At 44.1% G+C, this 25,314-nt stretch overlaps 1 protein-coding gene and 2 long non-coding RNA genes across 3 annotated transcripts in view; 1 reads left to right on the forward strand and 2 right to left on the reverse strand.

The window, feature by feature from the left end:
• PRKCQ (protein kinase C theta) overlaps positions 1-25,314 on the forward strand; it is a 153,950-nt gene that overhangs the window by 127,132 nt on the left and 1,504 nt on the right. Inside the window, exons 15-17 of the mRNA XM_003257616.3 lie at positions 1,099-1,237; positions 10,951-11,139; positions 22,063-22,191. Coding sequence (XP_003257664.1) covers positions 1,099-1,237; positions 10,951-11,139; positions 22,063-22,191 — 457 coding nt within the window. The remainder of the gene's footprint in view (positions 1-1,098; positions 1,238-10,950; positions 11,140-22,062; positions 22,192-25,314) is intronic.
• Positions 10,726-14,115, reverse strand: LOC115836736. The gene is made up of 2 exons (XR_004031773.1): positions 13,366-14,115; positions 10,726-11,106 (listed from the first exon to the last, which is right to left on the reverse strand). It is a non-coding gene; the product is annotated as an uncharacterized LOC115836736 (long non-coding RNA).
• The window catches only part of LOC115836738, a 54,982-nt gene continuing 49,576 nt past the window's right edge, over positions 19,909-25,314 (reverse strand). Inside the window, exon 3 of the long non-coding RNA XR_004031774.1 lies at positions 19,909-20,466. This is a non-coding gene — a long non-coding RNA (uncharacterized LOC115836738). The remainder of the gene's footprint in view (positions 20,467-25,314) is intronic.

Here is a 25,314-nt window from a genome sequence, read left to right on the forward strand (position 1 = left end):
AAATCAATTTCACAACTACAGAATGAGAAGAAACGGGGATAATGGCACTTCGTATAGGAAATAAAAAAAAAACACCTGAAGGTTTTAGTTTACAATAAACTCAATATTGGGCATTATTGTGATGAAACTATGAAAAATATGGTGCGGGATCTTAGTCCACTGTGGCAAAAGGCAAGAGGATGGTAATGGAGCTCTGGGTGCCACTGTAACCTACACCAATCAGATTGTCTCTCTGGAAGATTCTGGCTTCATTCTTGGCACCATGTTTCAAGAAGAAAACTGACAAATTCAAGACATTTGGAAGGTAGAGGCCAGAATGTTTGCCCTTCATCCGGTTTCTCCCAGCGGCCACATCTTACGCAGCTGTGGTACATGGTCAAAAGGGTGTGAAAACCACGTCATAAGGAGCGAAGTCCCTGATCTTGGTGAGAGAAGAGAAAACTTGATGTCATTTTTTTCAAATATTTGGGGTGTCACACATGATAACAGTAGAAAGCCCCCTTGGACCAATAGGTGACATCACAGGGAAGCAAAGTTCGGTTAATTGTTTTTTAAAAAATTTTATCAGTTACATTTCCCCAAGAATGGAATGGGTTATTTTAAGAGGATACTAGTTCTCCAAGGAAACAGAAATTTGTTGGCATGACATACTGGTGTTGGATGGATTCTGGTTCTCAAGGGATTCAGTATTAGTTAGGAACAAGCTTCATCAACTGGACTTGGAATTAGGTGCAGTACAATTCATTCACAAATGTGTAGAAAATGGCATATAGTAAGTATATTTTTTAGGTTTTCCTCCATCATTACCCTCAGGAAAGTCCTGGGATCAAGGGTCCCCAATGGTTATGGGTGCTCTGTCCTCCTTATACTGAGCTGCACCCTTTGGTAAATCAGAGAAAGAATCCACAGCAGCCAGAGTGCCCTTGCAGAATCTGCTTTGTCTACACCCTACTTGGTGTGCAAATGGATAGATACGTAAGCGCCTCTCGTGAGCCCCTCTCAGGCTGCAATAAGATAAACTCCCTCGCCTCCTATGGAATTTTATGTTAACCAAATTATATTTATTAATGTGAGATTTGCTTCGCTTTTGTTTTTCAGGGACCTGAAGCTAGATAACATCCTGTTAGACAAAGATGGACATATCAAGATCGCAGATTTTGGAATGTGCAAGGAGAACATGCTAGGAGATGCCAAGACGAATACCTTCTGTGGGACACCCGACTACATCGCCCCGGAGGTAGGAATGCAATGACAGGCTGCTCCCACCTCAGCATGCCCTGGCCGCATGCCATTGCTTCTTTCGCCCCTGAAAATCAAAGTTTTGTTTTGTTTATTATTATACTTTAAGTTTTAGGGTACATGTGCACAATGTGCAGGTTTGTTACATATGTATACATGTGCCATGTTGGTGTGCTGCACCCATTAACTCATCATTTAGCTTTAGGTATATCTCCTAATGCTGTCCCTCCCCCACCCCACAACAGTCCCCGGAGTGTGATGTTCCCCTTCCTGTGTCCATGTGTTCTCATTGCTCAATTCCCGCCTATGAGTGAGAACATGTGGTGTTTGGTTTTTTGTCCTTGCAATAGTTTCCTGAGAATGATGATTTCCAGTTTCATCCATGTCCCTACAAAGGACATGAACTCATCATTTTTTATGGCTGCATAGTATTCCATGGTGTATATATGCCACATGTTCTTAATCCAGTCTATTGTTGTTGGACATTTGGGTTGGTTCCAAGTCTTTACTATTGTGAATAGTGCCGCAATAAACATACGTGTGCATGTGTCTTTATAGCAGCATGATTTATACTCCTTTGGGTATATACCCAGTAATGGGATGGCTGGGTCAAATGGTACTTCTAGTTCTAGATCCCTGAGGAATCCCCACACTGACTTTCACAATGGTTGAACTCGTTTACAGTCCCACCAACAGTGTAAAAGTGTTCCTATTTCTCCACATCCTCTCCAGCACCTGTTGTTTCCTGACTTTTTAATGATGGCCATTCTAACTGGTGTGAGATGGTATCTCACTGTGGTTTTGATTTGCATTTCTCTGATGGCCAGTGATGATGAGCATTTTTTCATGTGTTTTTTGGCTGCATAAATGCCTTCTTTTGAGAAGTGTCTGTGCATGTCCTTTGCCCACTTTTTGATGGGGTTGTTTTTTTCTTGTAAATTTGTTTGAGTTCATTGTAGATTCTGGATATTAGCCCTTTGTCAGATGAGTAGGTTCCGAAAATTTTCTCCCATTTTGTGGGTTGCCTGTTCACTCTGATGGTAATTTCTTTTGCTGTGCAGAAGCTCTTTAGTTTAATTAGATCCTGTTTGTCAATTTTGGCTTTTGTTGCCATTGCTTTTGGTGTTTTAGACATGAAGTCCTTGCCCATGCCTATGTCCTCAATGGTAATGCCTAGGTTTTCTTCTAGGGTTTTTATGGTTTTAGGTCTAACATGTAGGTCTTTAATCCATCTTGAATTGATTTTTGTATAAGGTGTAAGGAAGGGATCCAGTTTCAGCTTTCTACATATGGATAGCCAGTTTTCCCAGCACCATTTATTAAATAGGGAATCCTTTCCCCATTTCTTGTTTTTGTCAGGTTTGTCAAAGATCAGATAGTTGTAGATATGCAGCATTATTTCTGAGGGCTCTGTTCTGTTCCATTGGTCTATATCTCTGTTTTGGTACCAGTACCATGCTGTTTTGGTTACTGTAGCCTTGTAGTATAGTTTGAAGTCAGGTAGCATGATGCCTGCAGCTTTGTTCTTTTGGCTTAGGATTGACTTGGCGATGCGGGCTCTTTTTTGGTTCCATATGAACTTTAAAGTAGTTTTTTCCAATTCTGTGAAGAAAGTCATTGGTAGCTTGATGGGGATGGCATTGAATCTATAAATTACCTTGGGCAGTATGGCCATTTTCACGATATTGATTCTTCAACCCATGAGCATGGAATGTTTGTCCATTTGCTTGTATCCTCTTTTATTTCATTGAGCAGTGGTTTGTAGTTCTCCTTGAAGAGGTCCTTCACATCCCTTGTAAGTTGGATTCCTAGGTATTTTATTCTCTTTGAAGCAATTGTGAATGGGAGTTCACTCATGATTTGGCTCTCTGTTTGTCTGTTATTGGTATATAAGAATGCTTGTGATTTTTGTACATTGATTTTGTATCCTGAGACTTTGCTGAAGTTGCTTATCAGCTTAAGGAGATTTTGGGCTGAGACAATGGGGTTTTCTAGATATACAATCATGTCATCTGCAAACAGGGACAATTTGACTTCCTCTTTTCCTAATTGAATACCCTTTATTTCCTTCTCCTGCCTAATTGCCCTGGCCAGAACTTCCAACACTATGTTGAATAGGAGTGGTGAGAGAGGGCATCCCTGTCTTGTGCCAGTTTTCAGAGGGAATGCTTCCAGTTTTTGCCCATTCAGTATGATATTGGCTGTGGGTTTGCCATAGATAGCTCTTATTATTTTGAGATACGTCCCATCAGTACCTAATTTATTGAGAGAGAGTTTTTAGCATGAAGGGTTGTTGAATTTTGTCAAAGGCCTTTTCTGCATCTATTGAGATAATCATGTGGTTTTTGTCTTTGGTTCTGTTTATATGCTGGATTACATTTGTTGATTTGCGTATGTTGAACCAGCCTTGCATCCCAGGGATGAAGCCCACTTGATCATGGTGGATAGGCTTTTTGATGTGCTGCTGGATTCGGTTTGCCAGTATTTTATTGAGGATTTTTGCATCAATGTTCATCAAGGATATTGGTCTGAAATTCTCTTTTTTGGTTATGTCTCTGCCAGGCTTTGGTATCAGGACGATGCTGGCCTCATAAAATGTGTTAGGGAGGATTCCTTCATTTTCTATAGATTGGAATAGTTTCAGAAGGAATGGTACCAGTTCCTCCTTGTACCTCTGGTAGAATTCGGCTGTGAATCCATCAGGTCCTGGACTCTTTTTGGTTGGTAAGCTATTGATTATTGCCACAATTTCAGAGCCTGTTATTGGTCTATTCAGAGATTCAACTTCTTCCTGGTTTAGTCTTGGGAGGGTGTATATGTTGAGGAATTTATCCATTTCTTCTAGATTTTCTAGTTTATTTGCGTAGAGGTGTTTGTAGTATTCTCTGATGGTAGATTGTATTTCTGTGGGATCCGTGGTGATATCCCCTTTTTCATTTTTTATTGCATCTATTTGATTCTTCTCTCTTTTCTTCTTTGTTAGTCTTGCTAGTAGTCTATCAATTTTGTTGATCTTTTCAAAAAACCAGCTCCTGGATTCATTAATTTTTTGAAGGGTTTTTTGTGTCTCTGTTTCCTTCAGTTTTGCTCTGATTTTAGTTATTTCTAGACTTCTGCTAGCTTTTGAATGTGTTTGCTCTTGCTTTTCTAGTTCTTTTAATTGTGATGTTAGGGTGTCAATTTTGGATCTTTCCTGCTTTCTCTTGTGGGCATTTACTGCTATAAATTTCCCTCTACACACTGCTTTGAATGTGTCCCAGAGATTCTGGTATGTTGTGTCTTTGTTCTCGTTGGTTTCAAAGAACATCTTTATTTCTGCCTTCATTTCTTTATGTACCCAGTAGTCATTCAGGAGCAGGTTGTTCAGTTTCCATGTAGTTGAGCGGTTTTGAGTGAGTTTCTTAATCCTGAGTTCTAGTTTGATTGCACTGTGGTCTGAGAGACAGTTTGTTATAATTTCTGTTCTTTTACATTTGCTGAGGAGAGCTTTACTTCCAACTATGTGGTCAATTTTGGAATAGGTGTGGTGTGGTGCTGAAAAAAATATATATTCTGTTGATTTGGGGTGGAGAGTTCTGTAGATGTCTATTAGGTCTGCTTGGTGCAGAGCTGAGTTCAATTCCTGGGTATCCTTGTTACCTTTCTGTCTCATTGATCTGTCTAATGTTGACAGTGGGCTGTTAAAATCTCCCATTATTATTGTGTGGGAGTCTAAGTCTCTTTGTAGGTCACTCAGGACTTGTTTTATGAATCTGGGTGCTCCTGTATTGGGTGCATATATATTTAGGATAGTTAGCTCTTCTTGTTGAATTGATCCCTTTACCATTATGTAATGGCCTTCTTTGTCTCTTTTGATCTTGGTTGGTTTAAAGTCTGTTTTATCAGAGACTAGGATTGCAACCCCTGCCTTTTTTTGTTTTCCATTAGCTTGGGAGATCTTCCTCCATCCCTTTATTTGGAGCCTATTTGTGTCTCTGCACGTGAGATGGGTTTCCTGAATACAGCACACAGATGGGTCTTGACTCTTTATCCAATTTGCCAGTCTGTGTCTTTTAATTGGAGCATTTAGTCCATTTACATTTAAAGTTAATATTGTTATGTGGGAATTTGATCCTGTCATTATGGTTATTTTGCTCGTTATTTAGCTGGTTATTTTGCTCGTTAGTTGATGCAGTTTCTTCCTAGCCTCGATGGTCTTTACAATTTGGAATTATTTTGCCATGGCTGGTACCAGTTGTTCCTTTCCATGTTTAGTATTTCCTTCAGGAGCTCTTTTAGGGCAGGCCTGGTGGTGACAAAATCTCTCAGCATTTGCTGATCTGTAAAGTATTTTATTTCTCCTTCACTTATGAAGCTTAGTTTGGCTGGATATGAAATTCTTGGTTGAAAATTTCTTTAAGAATGTTGAATATTGGCCCCCACTCTCTTCTGGCTTGTAGAGTTTCTGCCGAGAGATCAGCTGTTAGTCTGATGGGCTTCCCTTTGTGGGTAACCCGACCTTTCCCTCTGGCTGCTCTTAACATTTTTTCCTTCATTTCAACTTTGGTGAATCTGACAATTATGTGTCTTGGAGTTGCTCTTCTCGAGGAGTATCTTTGTGGTGTTCTCTGTATTTCCTGAATCTGAATGTTGGCCTGCCTTGCTAGATTGGGGAAGTTCTCCTGGACAATATCCTGCAGAGTGTTTTCCAACTTGGTTCCATTCTCCCTGTCACTTTCAGGTACACCAATCAGACGTAGATTTGGTCTTTTCACATAGTCCCATATTTCTTGGAGGCTTTGTTTGTTTGCCTTTATTCTTTTTTCTCTAGACTTCCCTTCTCGCTTCATTACATTCATTTTATCTTCCATCACTGATACCCTTTCTTCCAGTTGATCACATCGGCTCCTGAGGCTTCTGCAGTCTTCACCTAGTTCTCGAGCCTTGGCTTTCAGCTCCATCAGCTCCTTTAAGCCCTTCTCTGTATTGGTTATTCTAGTTATATATTCATCTAATTCTTTTTCAAAGTTTTTAACTTCTTTGCCTTTGGCTTGAATTTCCTCTTGTAGCTTGGAGTAGTTTGATCGCATGAAGCCTTCTTCTCTGAACTCGTCAAAGTCATTCTCCATCCAGCTTTGTTCCATTGCTGGTGAGGAACTGTGTTCCTTTGGAGGAGGAGAGGTGCTGTGCTTTTTAGAGTTTCCAGTTTTTCTGCTCTGTTTTTTCCTCATCTTTGTGGTTTTATTTATTTTTGGTCTTTGATGATGGTGATGTACAGATGGGTTTTTGGTGTAGCTGTCCTTTCTGTTTGTTAGTTTTCCTTCTAACAGACAGGACCCTCAGTTCAGGTCTGTTGGAGTTTGCTAGAGGTCCACTCCAGACCGTGTTTGCCTGGGTATCAGCAGTGGTGGCTGCAGAACAGCGGATTTTCGTGAACCGCGAATGCTGCTGTCTGATCGTTCCTCTGGAAGTTTTGTCTCAGAGGAGTACCCGGCCATGTCAGGTGTCAGTCTGCCCCTACAGGGGGGTGCCTCCCAGTTAGGCTGCTTAGGGGTCAGGGACCCACTTGAGCAGGCAGTCTGCCCATTCTCAGATCTCCAGCTGCATGCTGGGAGAACCACTACTCTCTTCAAAGCTGTCAGACTGGGACACTTAAGTCTGCAGAGGTTACTGCTGTCTTTTTGTTTGTCTGTGCCCTGCCCCTAGAGGTGGAGCCTACAGAGGCAGGCAGGCCTCCTTGAGCTGTGGTGGGCTCCACCCAGTTTGAGCTTCCTGGCTGCTTTGTTTACCTAATCAAGCCTGGGCAATGGCGGGCGCCTCTCCCCCAGCCTCGCTGCCGCCTCGCAGTTTGATCTCAGACTGCTGTGCTAGCAATCAGCGAGACTCTGTGGGTGAGACTCCAAGCCAGATGCGGGATATAATCTCCTGGTGTGCCGTTTTTTAAGCCCATCGGAAAAGTGCAGTATTAGGGTGGGAGTGGCCCGCTTTCCCAGGTGCTATCTGTCACCCCTTTCTTTGACTAGGAAAGGGAACTCCCTGACCCCTTGTGCTTCCCAAGTGAAGCAATGCCTCGCGGCTTCTTCGGCTCGCACACCGTGCACTGCACCCACCGTCCTGTACCCACTGTCTGGCACTCCCTGGTGAGATGAACCCAGTACCTCAGATGGAAATGCAGAAATCACCCGTCTTCTGGGTCGCTCACACTGGGAGCTGTGGACCGGAGCTGTTCCTATTCGGCCATCTTGGCGCCACAGACAAATCATCTTGACTTTGCTATTTTTCATTGGATCTCACAAGAAGCTTGTAAAAAGCGGGCCAGATATGATTCCCGTTTTTCACAAACAAGAAGGGTTAAAGGGTCCTCCCAAATAAAGGATTAAGCCAGAAGTAGAGTCTGTGATGTTTTATATGGCCAGCAAAACTGTCGTGCTGCTGTTGATGTTGTTCTTCTGTTTGTTTAGTAAGTCTGCCTTAGAGACACTTCACAGCACCCCTGGGCCTCAGTTAGTACTGATCTGTCTCCCAGGAATGGACCCCAGGGTAGCAGAGGGTCAGGGATGGGGTTGCCGTGCACATCAATCTGCTCCATCTAAAAAACCTCACCAACATCAAAACATGTGGCTTTCCTAGAAAATACTGGAATGTCTGGAATTTTTTTTTTTTTTTTTTTTTGAGACAGAGTCTTGCTCTATCACCTAGGCTGGAGTGCAGAGGCATGATCTTGGCTCACTACAGCCTCCACCTCCTGGGTTCAAGCGATTCTCCTGCCTCCACCTCCCGAGTAGCTGGGATTACAGGCATGCGCCACCACACCCAGCTAATTTCTGTGTTTTTAGTAGAGACGGGGTTTCACCATGTTGGCCAGGCTGGTCTCAAACTCCTGACCTCAGGTGATCCACCGGCCTCAGTGGGTGCTCCCAAAGTGCTGGGAGAATGGCTGGAATAGTGGTGTCATTTTCAAGGCCATCAGTGCTGCAATTCTGCCACTCATTCCAAAGGCCCATTAAAGAAGGAAGAGAAAAATTCCATTTCATGTGAGTGGCGCCAACAACAAAATATCTTCTGCGTGTGTGTGTGTGTGTGTGTGTATTTATGTGTGTCTGTTCACAGTTGCACCCAGCTAAGCCCAAACACATTACAAGGTAGAACAGATGTTCATCCCCAAGAGAGTCCAACTGTCTTGCTTTAGAGAGTCCGACTGTCTTGCTTTTAAGTTTAGTGCCTCAATCCTATTATTCCTTCTCCATTTTGTTTTGGCTAATAAAGCAACTTGCCCGCAACTCATCCTTGGAGCAGCAGTCATGAATTGACAAAGATTTTTTTCCCTCTTTTCCATTAAAAAAATTTTGTGTGCCACTATGTCCTAGGGTTTTGTTTTCAGTTGTGGGAAAATACACATAACATGAAATTTACCATCTGAACTATTTTTGTGTACAGTTCAGTAATGTTAAAAATAGTGCCAGGTACGGTTAATCCCAGCACTTTGGAGGCCAAGGCGAGTGGATCACTTGAGGTCAGGAGATCGAGACCAGCCTGATCAACATGGTGAAACCCCGTCTCTACCAAAAATACAAAAATTATCTGGGCATGGTGGTATGCACCTGTAATCCCAGCTACTCAGGAGGCTGAGGCAGGAGAATCGCTTGAACCCAGGAGGCAGAGGTTGCAATGAGCCGAGATTGTGCCACTGCACTCCAGCCTGGGTGACAGAGCGAGACTCCATCTCAAAAATAAATAAAATTAAGTGTATTGTATAGTTGTGCAATCAATCTCCAGAAGGTTTTCATCTTGAAAAACCAAAACTCTGTCCCCATTAAATACTAGCTCCCTATTCCCCCTCCCTACAGCTCCTGGCAGCCACCATTCCACTTCCTGTCTCTAGAATTTAACTATTAGGTTGGTGCAGAAGTAATTACGGTTTTTGTCCCTGAAAGTTAAGGGCAAAAATCTCTGTTAATACTTAAGGTACCTTATGTAAGTGGAGTCATTCAGTATTCGTCTTTCCTTGCCTGGCTTATTTCACTTAGAATAGTGTTATCAAGGTTCACTCATCTAGCATGTGACAGGTTTCCCTTCACCTTTAAGGCTGAATAATATTCCACTTTGTGGATGTATCACATTTTCTTCAACGCCTTCCCTATCCCTCCTCCCTACCCTCTGCCCAGACCCTGGCAACTGCCACTCTCAGCTTCTATGAGTTCACCGTGTTTACGTTTCACATATAAATGAGATCTTGCAGTATTTGTTTTTCTGTGCCTGGCTTGCTTCACTCAATATAATGTTTTCCAGTTTCATCCATGTTGTTGCCAAAGGAGATTTTCTCCTTTTTCAGGGCTGATACTCCCCTGTGTATATATAGCACAGTTTCTGTATCCATTTATCCATTGATGGACACTTAGAGTCCATATCTTGGCTATTGTGAATGACGCTGCAATGAGCAAGCAAGTGCAGCTGTCTCCTCTACATACTGGTTTTATTTCTATTGGTAATTTACCCACCAGCACATTTTCCTTATTTCTTTCATCCATGGGTGGGTCCTACCATGCACCATCTCAGAGAAGCTTAGGCACAGTTTGTTGGGATGTCAGACGCTGAGCAGAATGGCACGTGCCCTCTACCTTCCAATGTCCAAAAAGGAATTCATTGAAAGTCAACATACAAAGGCTTTTTTTGCCAGAAGAGTGGGTTGGTGAAAGGATAGGAATCTTTCAAAATGTTAGGTAGGCTTCCAGACTTTAAATCCTCCTCCCTAACAGATAGACTCGGACCCTGCTATCGAGCTAGCTGTAGGTAGCTCTTAGAGATCTTTCATTTCTAGATGTGAGTGCTTTGGGTTTTTTGTTTTTGAGATGGAGTTTCTTTCTTGTTGCCCAGGCTGGAGTGCATTGGCATGATCTTGGCTCACTACAACTTCTGCCTCCCAGGTTCAAGCAATTCTCCTGCCTCAGCTTCCCGAGTAGCTGGGATTACAAGCACCCACCACCATGCCTGGTTAATTTTTGTATTTTTAGTAGAGATGGGGTTTCACCATGTTGGCCAGGCTGGTCTCAAAGTCCTGACCTCTGGTGATCCACCTGCCTCGGCCTCCCAAAGTGCTGGGATTACAGGGGTGAGCCACTGCACCCGGCATAGATTTGAGCACTTTGCTATCCTAGGTTCTCTTTCCTGGCACAGGACACAATTTGATTCTGCATATCGGTGATTAGAGTTGTGCCCCCTGAACTGAACAGCCATAGATAGCGAGGCTTTAAGGAAGAGAATTGTCCAGATGGCCTCTTTGAATGCCTGATTACTACAGAGAGTTTCTGCAAAGACTCAGGACAGTACAAGTCAGCAAAGCATGTAAGCTTGGTTTCCAGGCTCACACCAGAGCCGCTGAAGAACTTAGACACATACCAGCTCTCTTAGGTCCAATATCTGCCACCTAAGTTCTCATGTCACTGATGGGAAAATAAAAACTAATGGCATAGTTTCATTGTTTCTTTAAAAGCAGAGGAAAAGTACAAATTGAAACTGAAAAGTGTTTACTCAGAATCAAACTCAAAAATTTCAGCATTGTTTAGACACTGCCATCCAGTCATTGGCTTCTCAAGAGATACGTTTCAGGGTGATCTTTGTTGCAACTGCACACCATCCTCGACCATTTACGGAGTGGCCTTGAGACGCTCAGGAAGAGCTGTCACTCCTCAGCCTCATTCCTGTTCATTTTGTGTCTGCCTTTTGGTTGTGCAGATCTTGTTGGGTCAGAAATACAACCACTCTGTGGACTGGTGGTCCTTCGGGGTTCTCCTTTATGAGATGCTGATTGGTCAGTCGCCTTTCCACGGGCAGGACGAGGACGAGCTCTTCCACTCCATCCGCATGGACAATCCCTTTTACCCACGGTGGCTGGAGAAGGAGGCAAAGGACATTCTGGTGAAGGTAAGAAGTAAAGCCAAGAGTGTCTTCCTAAGACGAGCATTAGGTCTTCTGGTCAGTTTTCTGTTCCTCTTAGTTTCCAACTTGCATGTGGCGAACAATGATTATATTGAATTGGGTTTAAATGGGATGTGCACCATCTGTGTTTTAATAGAGGCACCAATATTAGGAGCATTAAATGTCAAAATGAGTGTAAGATAAACCCTCACGTGCATCAGTTATAAAATAAGGGCCCAGGAACCAGTTCCATGACCTTGAATACCCTCACCTGGAGATGTAGTTGGTTCATTAAACAAGCACAGTGTGTGGCTTAAAACTCAATCTTCTAGCTACTTGGGAGGTTGAGGCAGGAGGATTGAAGTTGGAACAATGTATTGAGACCCCTGTCTCCAAAACAATAAAGGAAAAACAAAAGAAAAGAAAGAAAATGGGCATTTAGGCTGGGCACAGTAGCTCACACCTGTAATCCCAGCACTTTGGGAGGCCAAGGTGAGTGGATCACCTGAGGTCGGGAGTTCGAGACCAGCCTGACCAACATGGAGAAACACTGTCTCTACTAAAAATACAAAATTAGCCAGGCATAGTGGCACATGCCTGTGATCCCAGCTACCCAGGAGGCTGAGGCAGGAGAAAATGGGCATTTATGTTATATAGAGGTTTTTTTTTTTAATTCAGTCTTTTATTTCCCACAGTTTTTTTATCAGAAATATTCAGTCCAGTTCATCTTGCCCTGCCTGTGGTTGAAAACTTGGACAGGATGTATGACTTTCTGGCCTGCTCTTAGATAAAAGACAACCTATTGTCACTCATGTTATGAAACATTGTCTCGGTGGGGAAATTAAAACCATCCAGTCCAAGATATTATTCATCACATAATTTTTTTTTTGAGATGGAATCTCACTCCCTCACCCAGGCTGGATGGAGTGCAGTGGCATGATCTCGGCTCACTGCAACCTCCACCTCCCAGGTTAAAGCAATTCTCCTGCCTCAGCCTCCTGAGTAGCTGGGATTACAGGTGCACGACCACACTCAGCTACATTTTTGTATTTTTAGTAGAGACAGGGTTTCCCCGTGTTGGCCAGGCTGGTCTGGAACTTCTGACCTCAAGGGATCTGCCTGCCTCGGCCTCCCAAAGTGCTGGGACTACAGACGTGAGCCACCATGCCCAGCCTCATCGCATAAATTTTAATTTTAAAGCTGGGACTCCTGCTTCCTTTCCTCTGCTCAGAGTTCGTGATCGGCAGCTGCTCACTACTGGAGGAGAGAGTGTTGTCACGCTCTTGTTGACTGTGTTCTTGTTCTCTTCCACTCTAACTCCTGAGTTTCTGCTTCAGACCTTACCAGGTAGAAGCCGAGAGAGGAAGGAGGATGAGCAGAAAGAACAGTTCTTATTCGGCTGACAGCCTCCTACCCCTGAACTGGAGGATGGCTAAAGCTGAGACTTCAATGAGGCACTCTACTAGGTTCTGCAGAAATACTTATCCTTGCAGATGTGTTTGGCTGAAACCCTTGAGATACAGGCATTCAATCCAGTCCCTAGCCTACATACTGTACCAACGCTGATTCTGCAAGACTCTCTCACTGTTGGTTTCCTGCCCAGCAGATTGTCTTGGGCAGTGTACTAGTCTGTTCTCGTGCTGCTGTAAGGACATACCTAATACTGGGTAATTTATAAAGGAAAGAGGTTTAACTGACTCACAGTTCTGCATGGCTGGGGAGGCCTCAGGAAACTTACAATCATGGCAGAAGTAAGTCACCTCTTCACAGGGCAGCAGGAGAGAGAATGAGAGCCAAGTGGGAAAGGGGAAGCCCCTTATGAAACTATACCTCACTATCATGAGAAGAGCATGGGGGGAAACCGCCCCCATGATTCAATCACCTCCCATCGGGTCCCTCCCATGACACACGGGGATTATAGGATTATAATTCAAGATGAGATTCTGGGTGGGGACACAAAGCCAAACCATATCAGCCAGTACAGTTGACCTTTCAACAGCTCAGCAGTTAGAGAAGCCAACCTCCTATGCAATGACAAATATGCATATAGCTTTTGAGTCCCCCAAAACTTAACCACCAATAGCCTACAGTTGACCAGAAGCCTTACCAATAACATAAAGTCAATTAACACAGGTGTTATATGTTATATGTATGATATACTGTATTCTTACAATCTAAGAAGCTAGAGAAAAGAAAATTATATTAAGAAAATTATAAGAAAAATGTGCTTACTATTCATTAAGTGGAAGTGGATCATCATAAAGATCTTCATCCTCGCTGTCTTCATGTTGAGAGGGCTGAGGAAGAGGGGGAGTTGGTCTTGCTGTCTTAGGAGTGGCAGAGGCAAAAGAGGTGGAGGAGGTGGAAGGGAGGCAGGAGAGGCAGGCACACTTGGTGTAAATTTGATTGAAAAAAAATCTACATATTAGTGGACTGGTGCAGTTCAAATCCAGGTTCATCAAGGGTCAATTGTACTTAAAATGCCTACAGACCAGCTCTCCCCAACCTGCCCTATCCACTGTCCACTGGAAATATTGTTGACTTCTTCACTCTAACAAACTCTGAGAGTGCAGGCTATTACCATCTTAGCAGCAATCTCCAGAATTCACCATCAAAACAGAATTCAGCGCCCCATCCGTGGTAGCCCAGGATCCATCGAGAATACAGGCACAGTACCACCAGTGGAAACTGGGCTCTGAGAATCAAAATGCGTGAGCCAGGAGCTCCCAAGGCAAACCCATGTGGAGACACAGGAACACCTGAGAGCCATCATGGAAGATCTGGACTCCAGACAGACTCAGAGGTGGCCTTTTGAGAGGATGCAAAATACTCTCCACGGTGTATGGGCGTAGCAAGATGTAGAATGAAATTAGTCATGTCAATACAACATGCTAAATACATAGAAGAATAATAAAGACCTACATATACTGAGCTACCTCAGCAAATATTTGGGTCAAAGAGACCCATCACTGTAATCAAGAGCCTAGCACATCTCGGCTGGGTGTGGTGGCTCACGCCTGGAACCCTAGCACTTTGAAAGGCTAAGGTGGGAGGATTGCTTGAGCAATCTGAAATTCGAGACCAGCCTGGGCAACATGGCGAGACCCCATCTCTACAAAAAATCTAAAAATTAGCCAGGTGGGGTGGCTGGCACCTATGGTCTCAGCTACTCAGGAGACTGAGATGGGAGGATCACCTGAGCCCACAAGGTGGAGGTTGCAATGAGCCATGATCACACCACTGCACTCCAGCCTAGGTGACAGACCAAGACCCTGTCCCCCCTCAAAAAAAAAAAAAAAAAGAGTCTAGCAAATCTAAAAGAAGTGGACCAAGAATGCAGGTGTTTTGGAAGAAACAAACATTGTTTTGATTTCTGGCATTTCATATGTCAGCTGGTTAAAAACTAATCATCATTTAGAGAAATAATCTTTAGCCTTGTTCCTGCTATATTGAAAATGGGAATAGGATTGGAAGCTATCCATGGGTTCTAAATTAAAAACTAGAAAAATATTAGCAGGCTTATCTTTTTTCACTAATCTACTTTTTTGCTTTTGAAGAAGTACTTAGAATTAAATGTAAAGGGAATACACTTCCACCTCTCTAATAAAATTGACAACCTGTCTTGGGCATTAGAAACTTGGAGGCAACTCCAGGGCTCTCCCTGGAAAATCAAGATCTTGAATCTGAGAAATGCTGACAAAGCCCTCACAGGATCCCCAACCCAAGGGTAAAGGAACAAGGTGTTTAAAAATTTGAGCCACTTCCATTCAGCTTTCACTTTCTGACTGTGATCCAAACAAGCAATAGCTTAGAAAACTCCCTCAACAACCAATTCAAGGCACTTTTAATGACCAAACACAGATAAAATGAAAGCTAATCTCAAAATTAACCAATTTTTTTTAAAAAGGCTGACAACAGTAAAAATAAGTTAGTGGGGGCTGGGCAGGGTGGCTCACGCCTGTAATCCCAGCACTTTGGGAGGCCGAGATGGGCGGATCAGGAGGTCAGGAGATCAGACCATCCTGGCTTACACGGTGAAATCCCGTCTCTACTAAAAATACAAAAAAAATAGCCAGGCATTGTGGCAGGCGTCTGTGGTCCCAGCTACTCCGGAGGCTGAGGCAGGAGAATGGCGTGAACCCGGGAGGCGGAGCTTGTAGTGAGCCGAGGTGGCGCCACTGCACTCCAGCCTGGGCAACAGAGCGAGACTCCATCTCAAAAACAAAACAAAACAAAATTTAAAAAAAAAAATTAGTGGGATCTGGATATTAAGTTTTTTACTTTATATAAAGGCAGGTTCGAACACTGTTACAATTGCTACATTTGTAGCAATAAATGTAGCAATCGTTATAATGAACTCAGTGTGAAATGTGTCAGCTTGGGCTCCGCAACAAGATATTACAGACCGAGTGGGTTAAACAACAGACATTTCTTTCTCACAGTTTTAGAGGCTGGAAGTCCAAGATTAAGGTCCAGCAGTGTCAGTTCCTGATGAGGACTCTCTTCCTGGCTGGTAGACAGCTGCCTTCTTGTTGTGTCCTTATAGAAGAGAGAGAGAGAGAGAAACTCTGGTCTGTCTTTCATATGAGACTTCTAGCCCTGTTGGATCAGGACCTTACCCCATGACCTCATTTAACCTGAATTATCTCCATAAAGGCCTTACCTACAGTTACATCGTGGGTTGGGGTATCAACATGTGTATTTTGAGGGGACGCCATTCAGTCCAAAGCATGAGGCTGCACTGCAAAGCCTGAGCCAGCAAAACCCACTGGAAAAAAGTGAACACAAGGCTTAGTCTGTACAACCTGAGGCGTGAGGGCACCTCCAGACTCAGGGGCTGTCTCCAAGAGAGTCCCAAGGTGGAGGCCCTGGAGGGAGAGTCACAATCCCCCAACACCCCTCATGGCCCATAAATGCCAGCTTCCCCCTGTGCTTCACAAACCCAGCCTGCCCTGAGGATCTGCAATACTTCAGGCCAGGATGGAGAGTGAAGGAGAGGCAGAGGTAACCAGAAGTAATTCCGTGGAGAGAAGCTGGAAGTGATGATTTCCAAGGAGAGAAAGATTGGATGGGAGGAAAGGGTTCCTTCCGGTTGGAGGAGAAAAGGTGAAGAGCCGTGTGCTGGAATCCTACTCAGCAATGAAAAGGAACAAACTATTGATCTATAAAACAAGTCAAGGCATTATGCTGAGTGCAAAAAGCCAGTCTCAAGAGATCACATACTCTCTGAGTCCATTGAAATGGCAACACCATAGAAATGGAAGTCAGATTAGTGGTTGCCTGGGGTTGGGGTGCTGGGGACAGGAGGGTGGGCGTGACTCTCAGGATGCAGCACAGACAGATCTTTGCAGTGATGGAACAGTTCGTATCTTGCTTGGTGTGGAGGTTGCCCATATCTGCACATGTGATAAAATGGCGTAAGTAGTATATACACACATGGTACCAGCGCCAGCTCCTAATCTTATGCTATCATTACGTGAGATGGAACCATTGGAAGAAATAGGGTGAAGGGCACCCAGGACATCTCTGTACTGTCTTAGCAACATCCTGTGAATCTATAATTATTTAAAAACAAAACTAAGGCTAAATGCCTTGCAAACACCAAAATAAAAAGTCATCTGCAGAGTTTCAGTGGCAAGAGAAAGAGTTGCCACAAGAGAAGAAGATAAATGTTGTTGAATAGAGCAGAAACTAGATAATAAAGTTTGAAAAAGAAAACAAGAGGACTGGTGGATGAAAGAGGTTCTTTACTTTTTTAAGACAGAGTCTCGCTCTGTCACCCAGGCTGAAGTGCAATGGCACAATCTCGGCTCACTGCAGCCTATGCTTCCCAGGCTCAAGCGATTCTCCAGCCCTAGCCTTCCATGACGCTGGGACTACAGGTGCGTGCCACCAACACCCAGCTGATTTTTGTATTTTTTGTAGAGACGGGTTTTGCCATGTTCCCCAGGCAGGTCTCAAACTCTGGAGCTCAAAGCAATCCGCCCACCTCAGCCTCCCAAGGTGCTGGGATTACAGGCATGAGCCACCATTCTCAGTCAAAAGAAGTTCTAAATGAAGCTTGCCCAACCCGTGCCCTGCATACAGCCCAGGATGGCTTTGAATGCAGTCCAACACAAATTCCTAAACTTTACGACATTATGACATTTTTTGTGATTTTTTTTTTTTAGCTCATCAGCTATTGTTAGTGCTAGCGTATTTTATGTGTGGCCCAAGACAATTCTTCTTCCAGTGTGGCCCAGGGAAGCCAAAAGATTGGACACTCCTATTCAAAGTTGACATAGAAGAGTTTGGACTTGTTATTTCCCATGTGAGTTAGTAAAACTTCCATGAACTTTCTCTTACACATATTCTTGCAGTTGGGCTGATAAAATTAATTTCCATTATGCAATCTGCTGCCCATAAACTGGCTTGAGCTTTATCTCTATTCCTTCTTTGCTTTGATCCAACAGCCCCCACATTCTTGAGCCCCATTTGTTACAAAAATAAAAGGTAATGCCATTTCTCAGAAATGTCCTCCATGGAATTTGACAAAATGTTATGAAACCCAGAAGTCATAGGTCCTCTGGAAAAGCTGAGGACAGCAGCATTTCGTGGCATCCGTGACAGCAGCAGTGCCAGACTTGTCGCCGTCAGCCCTCCTAGGGCATGGATGCATATCGTGCACTGAACAATTGTGCACTGGGAGAGGCTGTGCTCTGGCGAGAATTCCAGTGGGAACGCTGCTGTCCAGTTGATGATTGCCAAAGGAACACCCTTTACTCCCCGTCTCTACTAAAAGTACAAAAAAATTAGTCTGGAGTGGTGGCGGGTGCCTGTAGTCCCAGCTACTTGGGAGGCTGAGGCAGGAGAATGGCATGAACCCAGGAGACAGAGCTTGCAGTGAGCCGAGATCGTGCCACTGCACTCCAGCCTGGGTGACAGAGCGAGACTCCATCTCAAAAAAAAAAAAAAAGAAACACCCTTTACTTCCTCATTTAGCCACCCAGGATGTTCTGTCCATTTGTTTGAAAATGATGGGAAACTAATGATCTAGAACATAAACATCCCCTCCTTTCATAGAAAGACATATCTGAGGAGGGACTGAAGAGGGAAGGCAGGTTCCAGCACAATCCGTCAGCGCTACTGCTGGCTGTCCTCCACAGCCTGGAGCAGCTTTCTTGCACAGACTGTGCAATAAACTTAAACGACCTTCAACTACATCCTGGCTATTTTTTCCCATCAATGTAAACCTCTGTCCTGACAGCTTTTACGGACAAAATCAAGTCTTCAGGTATTTTATTTCCTCAGTGCAGCTTTCCAGGGGCAGAGCTTCCAGCCTGGCCCCCCTCCCGTGAGGTCACCTGTTATCCTCAGGACCTCAGTGGGTCGAGTGGCTGCAGGGCAGAACATACACTAATTTACCATTCTGTGCAAAACTGGAAAGAATATTGAAGCTCAGAGCTGGAGACCATATGCTCTTCTCACTACACATTTTATTTTTTTAAATATATTTTTAAATTTTGCAGGTACACATCCAAGCTAAGAAGGCCCATTGACATGATCCTCTTGGTACAAATGCCACATGTTCACTGGAAGAAATAGAATAGAAAACCTAGCCTGCAGCCCACACGGCCCAGGGCAGTTACTTCCAGCCTACTTTGCTGAAGCATCCCATTAGAACAACATGAGTGAGGTTTTGGCCACTTCCTGAGACACTTAACACCGTCTATCTAATCTCGTTTCATCCAAATGACCTTAAGAAGCGGAGACCAATCATTTATCATTTAGTATCATTGTTTCAGGAGAAGGGATATTGGGCAAGTCACTTATTCCTTTTGCTTCCTTGTTTTTTTTTTAAGGAGTCTTGCTCTGTTGCCCAGGCTGCAGTGATGGTGCAGTCTCAGCTCACTGCAACCTCTGCCTCCCAGGTTCAAATGATTCTCCTGCCTCAACCTCCCGCATAGCTGGGGTTACAGGCATCCACCACCACACTCGGCTAATTTTTGTATTTTTAGTAGAGATGGGGTTTCACTATGTTGGCCAGGCTGGTCTCGAACTCCTGACCTGAGGTGATCCGCCCACCTCAGCCTCCCAAAGTGCTGGGATTACAGGCATGAGCCACTGTGCCCAGCCCCTCTTTGCTTCTAAAACATCAATCAGCTTCTCCATGTGATGACTCCTACTGTTTTATGGTTTGTATAAATGTATGGGGTGCAGGTGTCGTTTCATTACCTACACGGATTGCACAGTGGTGACGCAGAGCTTTTAGTACCCACTCCATTTTCTGAGTCTACAAAAAAGTATATCTTACCGTGAACTTGGTGCTTCTTTTCTATGCTGAAAACAGGCGACCAGGATAAAATGATAGAAGATGCGTGATCTGCAGACAAACAAAGTGGAAAGACAGCTTACTCACTCACTCAGCAGGCATCTCCTGAGCATCTGTGTTGTGCACTGCACTATGCTAGCTTCTGTAAGGATTAGACATGCCAGTGGTGCCCGGCCTCCAGCGCTTACAGTCTAGTAGGAAAGAAGACAACCTTGGAAAAAAGATACAATGTGCTAATTCTCCAGTGGAGGGAAGATGTTGTGTGGTGCACAGATGAGAGATTATCCATCAGGATGAGGGGAAGGAGGCCACTTGTCATCAAAGTGCATAGCTCCTCTGAGGCTCGGCTTCCTCAGCTGACAACTGGGATGATGAATTTGTTTCTTAGAATTTGTTTTAAAATCACTGAGGCATCTAGCACAGTGCCTGCCTCTCAAAGAACATTGGTTGGAGTGGACGATGTATCAATCGTAAGAATCAGGAATGATGTATGATAGGGTGATCAATCCTGAATATGACTTCAACAGAAGAGAGAGAGCTCCCTGTCAGTGGAGGTAATCAAAGAAAGTTTCACAAGGAAAAGGGGGTGAAAGCTGAGCCCTGAAAGATAAGGCAGAATTTAAAGATGAGGAGAGGGAAGCGGGAGTCGACTAGGGGAGGGTATCTCATGGCAAGGTGGAAATGTCATTAGTGAGGGACAGGATGGCAGGTGGTGTTTTCGGTGAGCAGAGATGTCTGGACGGGAGAGGGTCCTAATGGGAATGGAAGGTCCTGTGAGTCAGCGTCAGACTCCAGGGAGCCTCGAATGCCAGCCGAGGGCCCGAGGACGTCAGAACTCACCAGGCCTTTGAGATCACCTTGTCTAGCCTTTCCTTTACACACGAGGAAACAGACTCAGAAAACTTACCTGAGACCACGTGGGTAGTCAGTCTCTCAGATGGCTGTCCTGTTATTTCCACCATGCAGTGGCTTTCTAATTGGGTACTTCGGAACCCCAAGTTTCCCTAGAGAGTCCTCAGTGGCTGCCATATGGAAAGGGGGAGAGAGGAAGTTGAGACTGCCAAGAATTTGCCAATCAGATACACCGGGTGATTGATTGCACAAACATTTCACCCGGAACTTTAAAAGAAATTATCCTGCTTTTTTAAAAAAGAGAAAAAACTCCACTTTACAATAGCACGTTGTTTGGTCTTTATATTTTTTTGGTAGAACGGAGACTTTGAAGATTTTCAAGTACTCAGATAGCATAAGTGAAGCACTATTTCAGAACATGCAGGCTGGCTATGTTTATGAGCAGTAAAAACAAGAGACCCTTGCAATTTAGGTGTGAATGGAGGTCAAGGCCCTGTGAAAGCCTCCTGGAAAATCACGGCATTCCACCATGTTTTCTGTTTTAAAGAACCTTAGGCTCCTTAAAATGCCCTACAACTCGTGGTTACTTCATAAATAAACATCTAGCTGATGTAAGAATAACCGGTAACTACTCCAGACACCCAGGGGACCTGTTACTTTTCTAAGTTAATGTTTAGACTCTCCTGTTTCTTAATGCCCTTGACAGGTTTTATTTAAGTTTGAAAAATATCCAGGTTTCTTTCCTGTCTTGCCAGTGTTCATTTTAACCTCTTAGGGGGAAAGAACAGGAGAAGGAACAGTGCAGAGAGGAATGTACATATGTGCCAGCTCGGAAATTATTAGATGGACCTTGAATTAAATATTACTCCTCAGCAGGTTTGCAGGAGCTGAGGGTAATTCTCTTCACTCAGATGCCTTGTAGAGTCCAAAGCTGACTGTCTGGGACTAGTTTCTCTTATACCTGAGTCCCCACAATGCTGGAATCATTCTAAGAACGCAGCTTTGTAAGAAATCAGACTTGATTGATGGATAATTGATCAAATGACAAATTATCACTGACTCTATGCTGTTGGGTGTAACAGACCAGGAATTATACTGCACAAATGCGTGCATGTGTTCATGTACGTGTGTATATGCGTGTGTATGCCTGTCCGTGTGCATGTGCTCACACATTTATGTGTGTGTCAGTGTGTGTGCACGTGTGTATGTGTTCATTTCTGTGTGTATGCGTTTATATACACCCGTGTGCATGTGTATGTATGTGTTCATGTGTATGTATGTGTGTCTGTGTGCACGTGCTCGCATTTATGTGCATGTGTGCCAGTGTGTATTTGTTTATGTCCATGTGTGTATGCCGTCACATATGCCTGTCTGTGTGCATGTGTGCGCCTGTCTATGTGCGTGTGTGTTGCTGTCTCATAAATCGTCACATCAGCCCTGTTAGGAGGGCACATGGCTCACTTTACAGGTGAGGAAACTGACTCAGGTCTGTCAGTTGCCTGAGGTCCAGTCAATAACACAGGGCAAAGCCGGTTTCAAATCAGGTCTATGCACCTCAGAAGATAACGCGTCAGACTCCAGCAAATTTAGAAAGGCTCCTTGAAGGGAGAGTGTCAGGACAGGTTGACTTTAGTCAGTCCTGATGAAGGTGAGTAGAAAAATGAGGTTAGAAAAGAAGGGGCTGGTGCACCAGGAAGCACCACGCCCTCCTGATGCAAAAGGGTCATCCCTGGAGACCTCAGGGCTCCTCCTCTGCTCCCTTTCAGCTCTTCGTGCGAGAACCTGAGAAGAGGCTGGGTGTGAGGGGAGACATCCGCCAGCACCCTTTGTTTCGGGAGATCAACTGGGAGGAACTTGAACGGAAGGAGATTGACCCACCGTTCCGGCCAAAAGTGGTAAGGACTTGCTCATGGGCCGCTTGGTGTCAGCCACTCTCCCTCCGCTCAGGGCCGTCTGCCTGTCCAAGTCACCGCAGCTGCTCACCCCTGCAGGAGCCCCAACTCCCCACCAGCCCCACTCTCCAGGACGAATGCACTTCTCTAACACGTTACTGGCCTGGTGGGGCAGGGAAGGGAGGTCACTCTTGTTTGCAAAATTTAACCTCTGTCGTCAAGACACACCTGCATGAAGAATGGATTGCTATGTGTCCATGCCTTAGGTTGAATATGAATTTATGAGGGTGACTATTAAGCAAGATGGGGGGTTGTGCACATGACACATATATACTTAATGGTCCAGTCTGGGTAACCCAAACTTGGACATAAACCCTGCATCCTACATCAGGAATTTTAGAGCTATTTTTTCCATGATGTTAAAGTATCTGTAAAGTGCTCATATTTCCTAACGGTAATTGTTAGGTGTTCTTTGGTTTAAGGGAGAAACTAACTAAATCAGTGCTTTAAAAAAGATAGGTCTGTGCATTTCCAGACCTGGCAAAAGTCATTAACCTACATCAGCAAAGGCAGAATGATCTGGCTCACCTGCAAGATGGGCCACCATAAAGTGAAGTCAAAAATAAAGCAAGGTTGGGCTGGGCATGGTGGCTCATGCCTGTAATCCCAGCACTTTGGGAGGCCGAGGCGGGTGGATCACCTGAGGTCAGGAGTTCGAGACCAGCCTGGCCAACATGGTGAAACCTTGTCTCTACTAAAAATATACAAAAATTAGCTGGGCATGGTTGCAGGCACCTATAATCCCGGCTACTAGGGAGGCTGAGGTAGGAGGATTGCCTGAGCCCAGAAGTTTGAGACTAGCCTAGGAAACATAGTGAAACCCCATCTCTACAAAAAACACAAAATTAAGTGGGCTTGGTGGTGCATGCCTGTAGTTCAAACTACTCAGTATGCCAAGACAGGAGGATTACTTTAGTCCAAGAGGATGCAGTGAGCTGGGATCACATCACTGCACTCCAGCCTGGTGACAGAGTGAGACACTGTCTCCAAAAATAAAACTTTTTAGAAAAACAACATAATGTCCAGAATCTACAATGAACTCAAACAAATTTACAAGAAAAAAACAACAACCCCATCAAAAAGTGGGCAAAGGACATGAACAGACACTTCTCAAAAGAAGACATTTATGCAGCCAAAAAACACATGAAAAAATGCTCATCATCACTGGCCATCAGAGAAACGCAAATCAAAACCACAATGAGATACCATCTCACACCAGTTAGAATGGCCATCATTAAAAAGTCAGGAAACAACAGGTGCTGGAGAGGATGTGGAGAAATAGGAACACTTTTACACTGTTGGTGGGACTGTAAACGAGTTCAACCATTGTGGAAGTCAGTGTGGCAATTCCTCAGGGATCTAGAACTAGAAATACCATTTGACCCAGCCATCCCATTACTGGGTATATACCCAAAGGACTATAAATCATGCTGCTATAAAGACACATGCACACGTATGTTTATTGCGGCACTATTCACAATAGCAAAGACTTGGAACCAACCCAAATGTCCAACAACAATAGACTGGATTAAGAAAATGTGGCACATATATACCATGGAATACTATGCAGCCATAAAAAATGATGAGTTCATGTCCTTTGTAGGGACATGGATGAAACTGGAAATCATCATTCTCAGTAAACTATCCCAAGGACAAAAAACCAAACACCACATGTTCTCACTCATAGTTGGGAATTGAACAATGAGAACTCATGGACACAGGAAGGGGAACATCACATTCTGGGGACTGTTGTGGGGTGGGGGGAGGGGGGAGGGATAGCATTAGGAGATATACCTAATGCTAAATGACGAGTTAATGGGTGCAGCAAACCAACAGGGCACATGTATACTTACGTAACAAACCTGCACATTGTGCACATGTACCCTAAAACCTAAAGTATAATAAAAATAAATAAAAAATAATGAGACACATATCAAGTAAAAAAAAAAAAGAAAAACAACAAAAAAGTCATTAAGAAAGTAAATTTTAAGTTAGTTATGTATATCACAATTTCTAAAAATAATGATTTTTAAAAGAGTAGAGCAAAGTGGTGGATTTGCCAGCCTTAACCATTCCCTGTGATTGCTGGGAATACCGGAGTGATTGCCTGGGTAGACATGGGCCATATCCGCACTGAAGGGGGCCAGGCTCATGGACTTCCCAACAGATTCCACCCCAGAGAACGCACAGGCTATTAGTCATGATAGCGAATGGCCAGAAGAAGCAGGTGCATCTCGTTCCCAGGGCAAGAATAATTGTTCTCAACATCTGTCCCAAGCTCCAGGGACGTACCAAGGACCCAACAGGCCGGCCTCAAGCACTCTAATTACCTGTGACAGTACCACATCTAATACATGGTTTAGTCATTTGTGATAAAATAAAAATTTTACCTTGTTTTTAGCTATCAGAACTATTAAGCCATGTCTCACCTTCCACTGCAGATTAAAATTGACTTAATATTTTGCACATAAAAATCAAAACTTTGATCTAAGCTTACCCTAAAGGACATTCCCAGTTCTGCCAGTAGGAAACTTTCCCTGACCTGTGGTCTGAGCTGCCATTGACCTCACAGCCCCAGGGCCCCTTGGAGGGTGGGAGGGGCCTGGCTCTTCGTTTTGCTTCTCTGTGCTCACAGGACTTTCTGTTGATAATGGTTGTTTTCAACCTTGGGACACTGAATTGAATACCATACTGAACAGCATGTATGAAATAGATGTTTGCTTTCCCTGTCTCTGTTGTTTTGCTTGGTTTTGGTTTTTTTGCCATGAAAACCAACGGACCAAGTGGTCTGAAAGGAGTCTGTCCCAGGCTGTGTTGTCTAAAAAAGCCCAAAATGTTTACTAATAAAATTAACAAGGGCAGGGGACTGACAACAGCCAAGAATGTTGATAAAAGAACAGGAATATGTAATCGTGAAATTCCTTCTCTCTTCCCATCCCTCTGTTCACACCCCCACACTCGCTCTCCCCACCACCCTCCCTTATCCCCACCTTTCATGTGTTCCATGAAAACTAAAAAGACAGAGGTCAAATTCAGGCGGATCACTTTTTCAAAGGTTGCCAACCC

Source organism: Nomascus leucogenys, chromosome 9 (genome assembly GCF_006542625.1).
Source record: "Nomascus leucogenys isolate Asia chromosome 9, Asia_NLE_v1, whole genome shotgun sequence".
Classification (NCBI taxonomy): Eukaryota; Metazoa; Chordata; class Mammalia; order Primates; family Hylobatidae; genus Nomascus; species Nomascus leucogenys.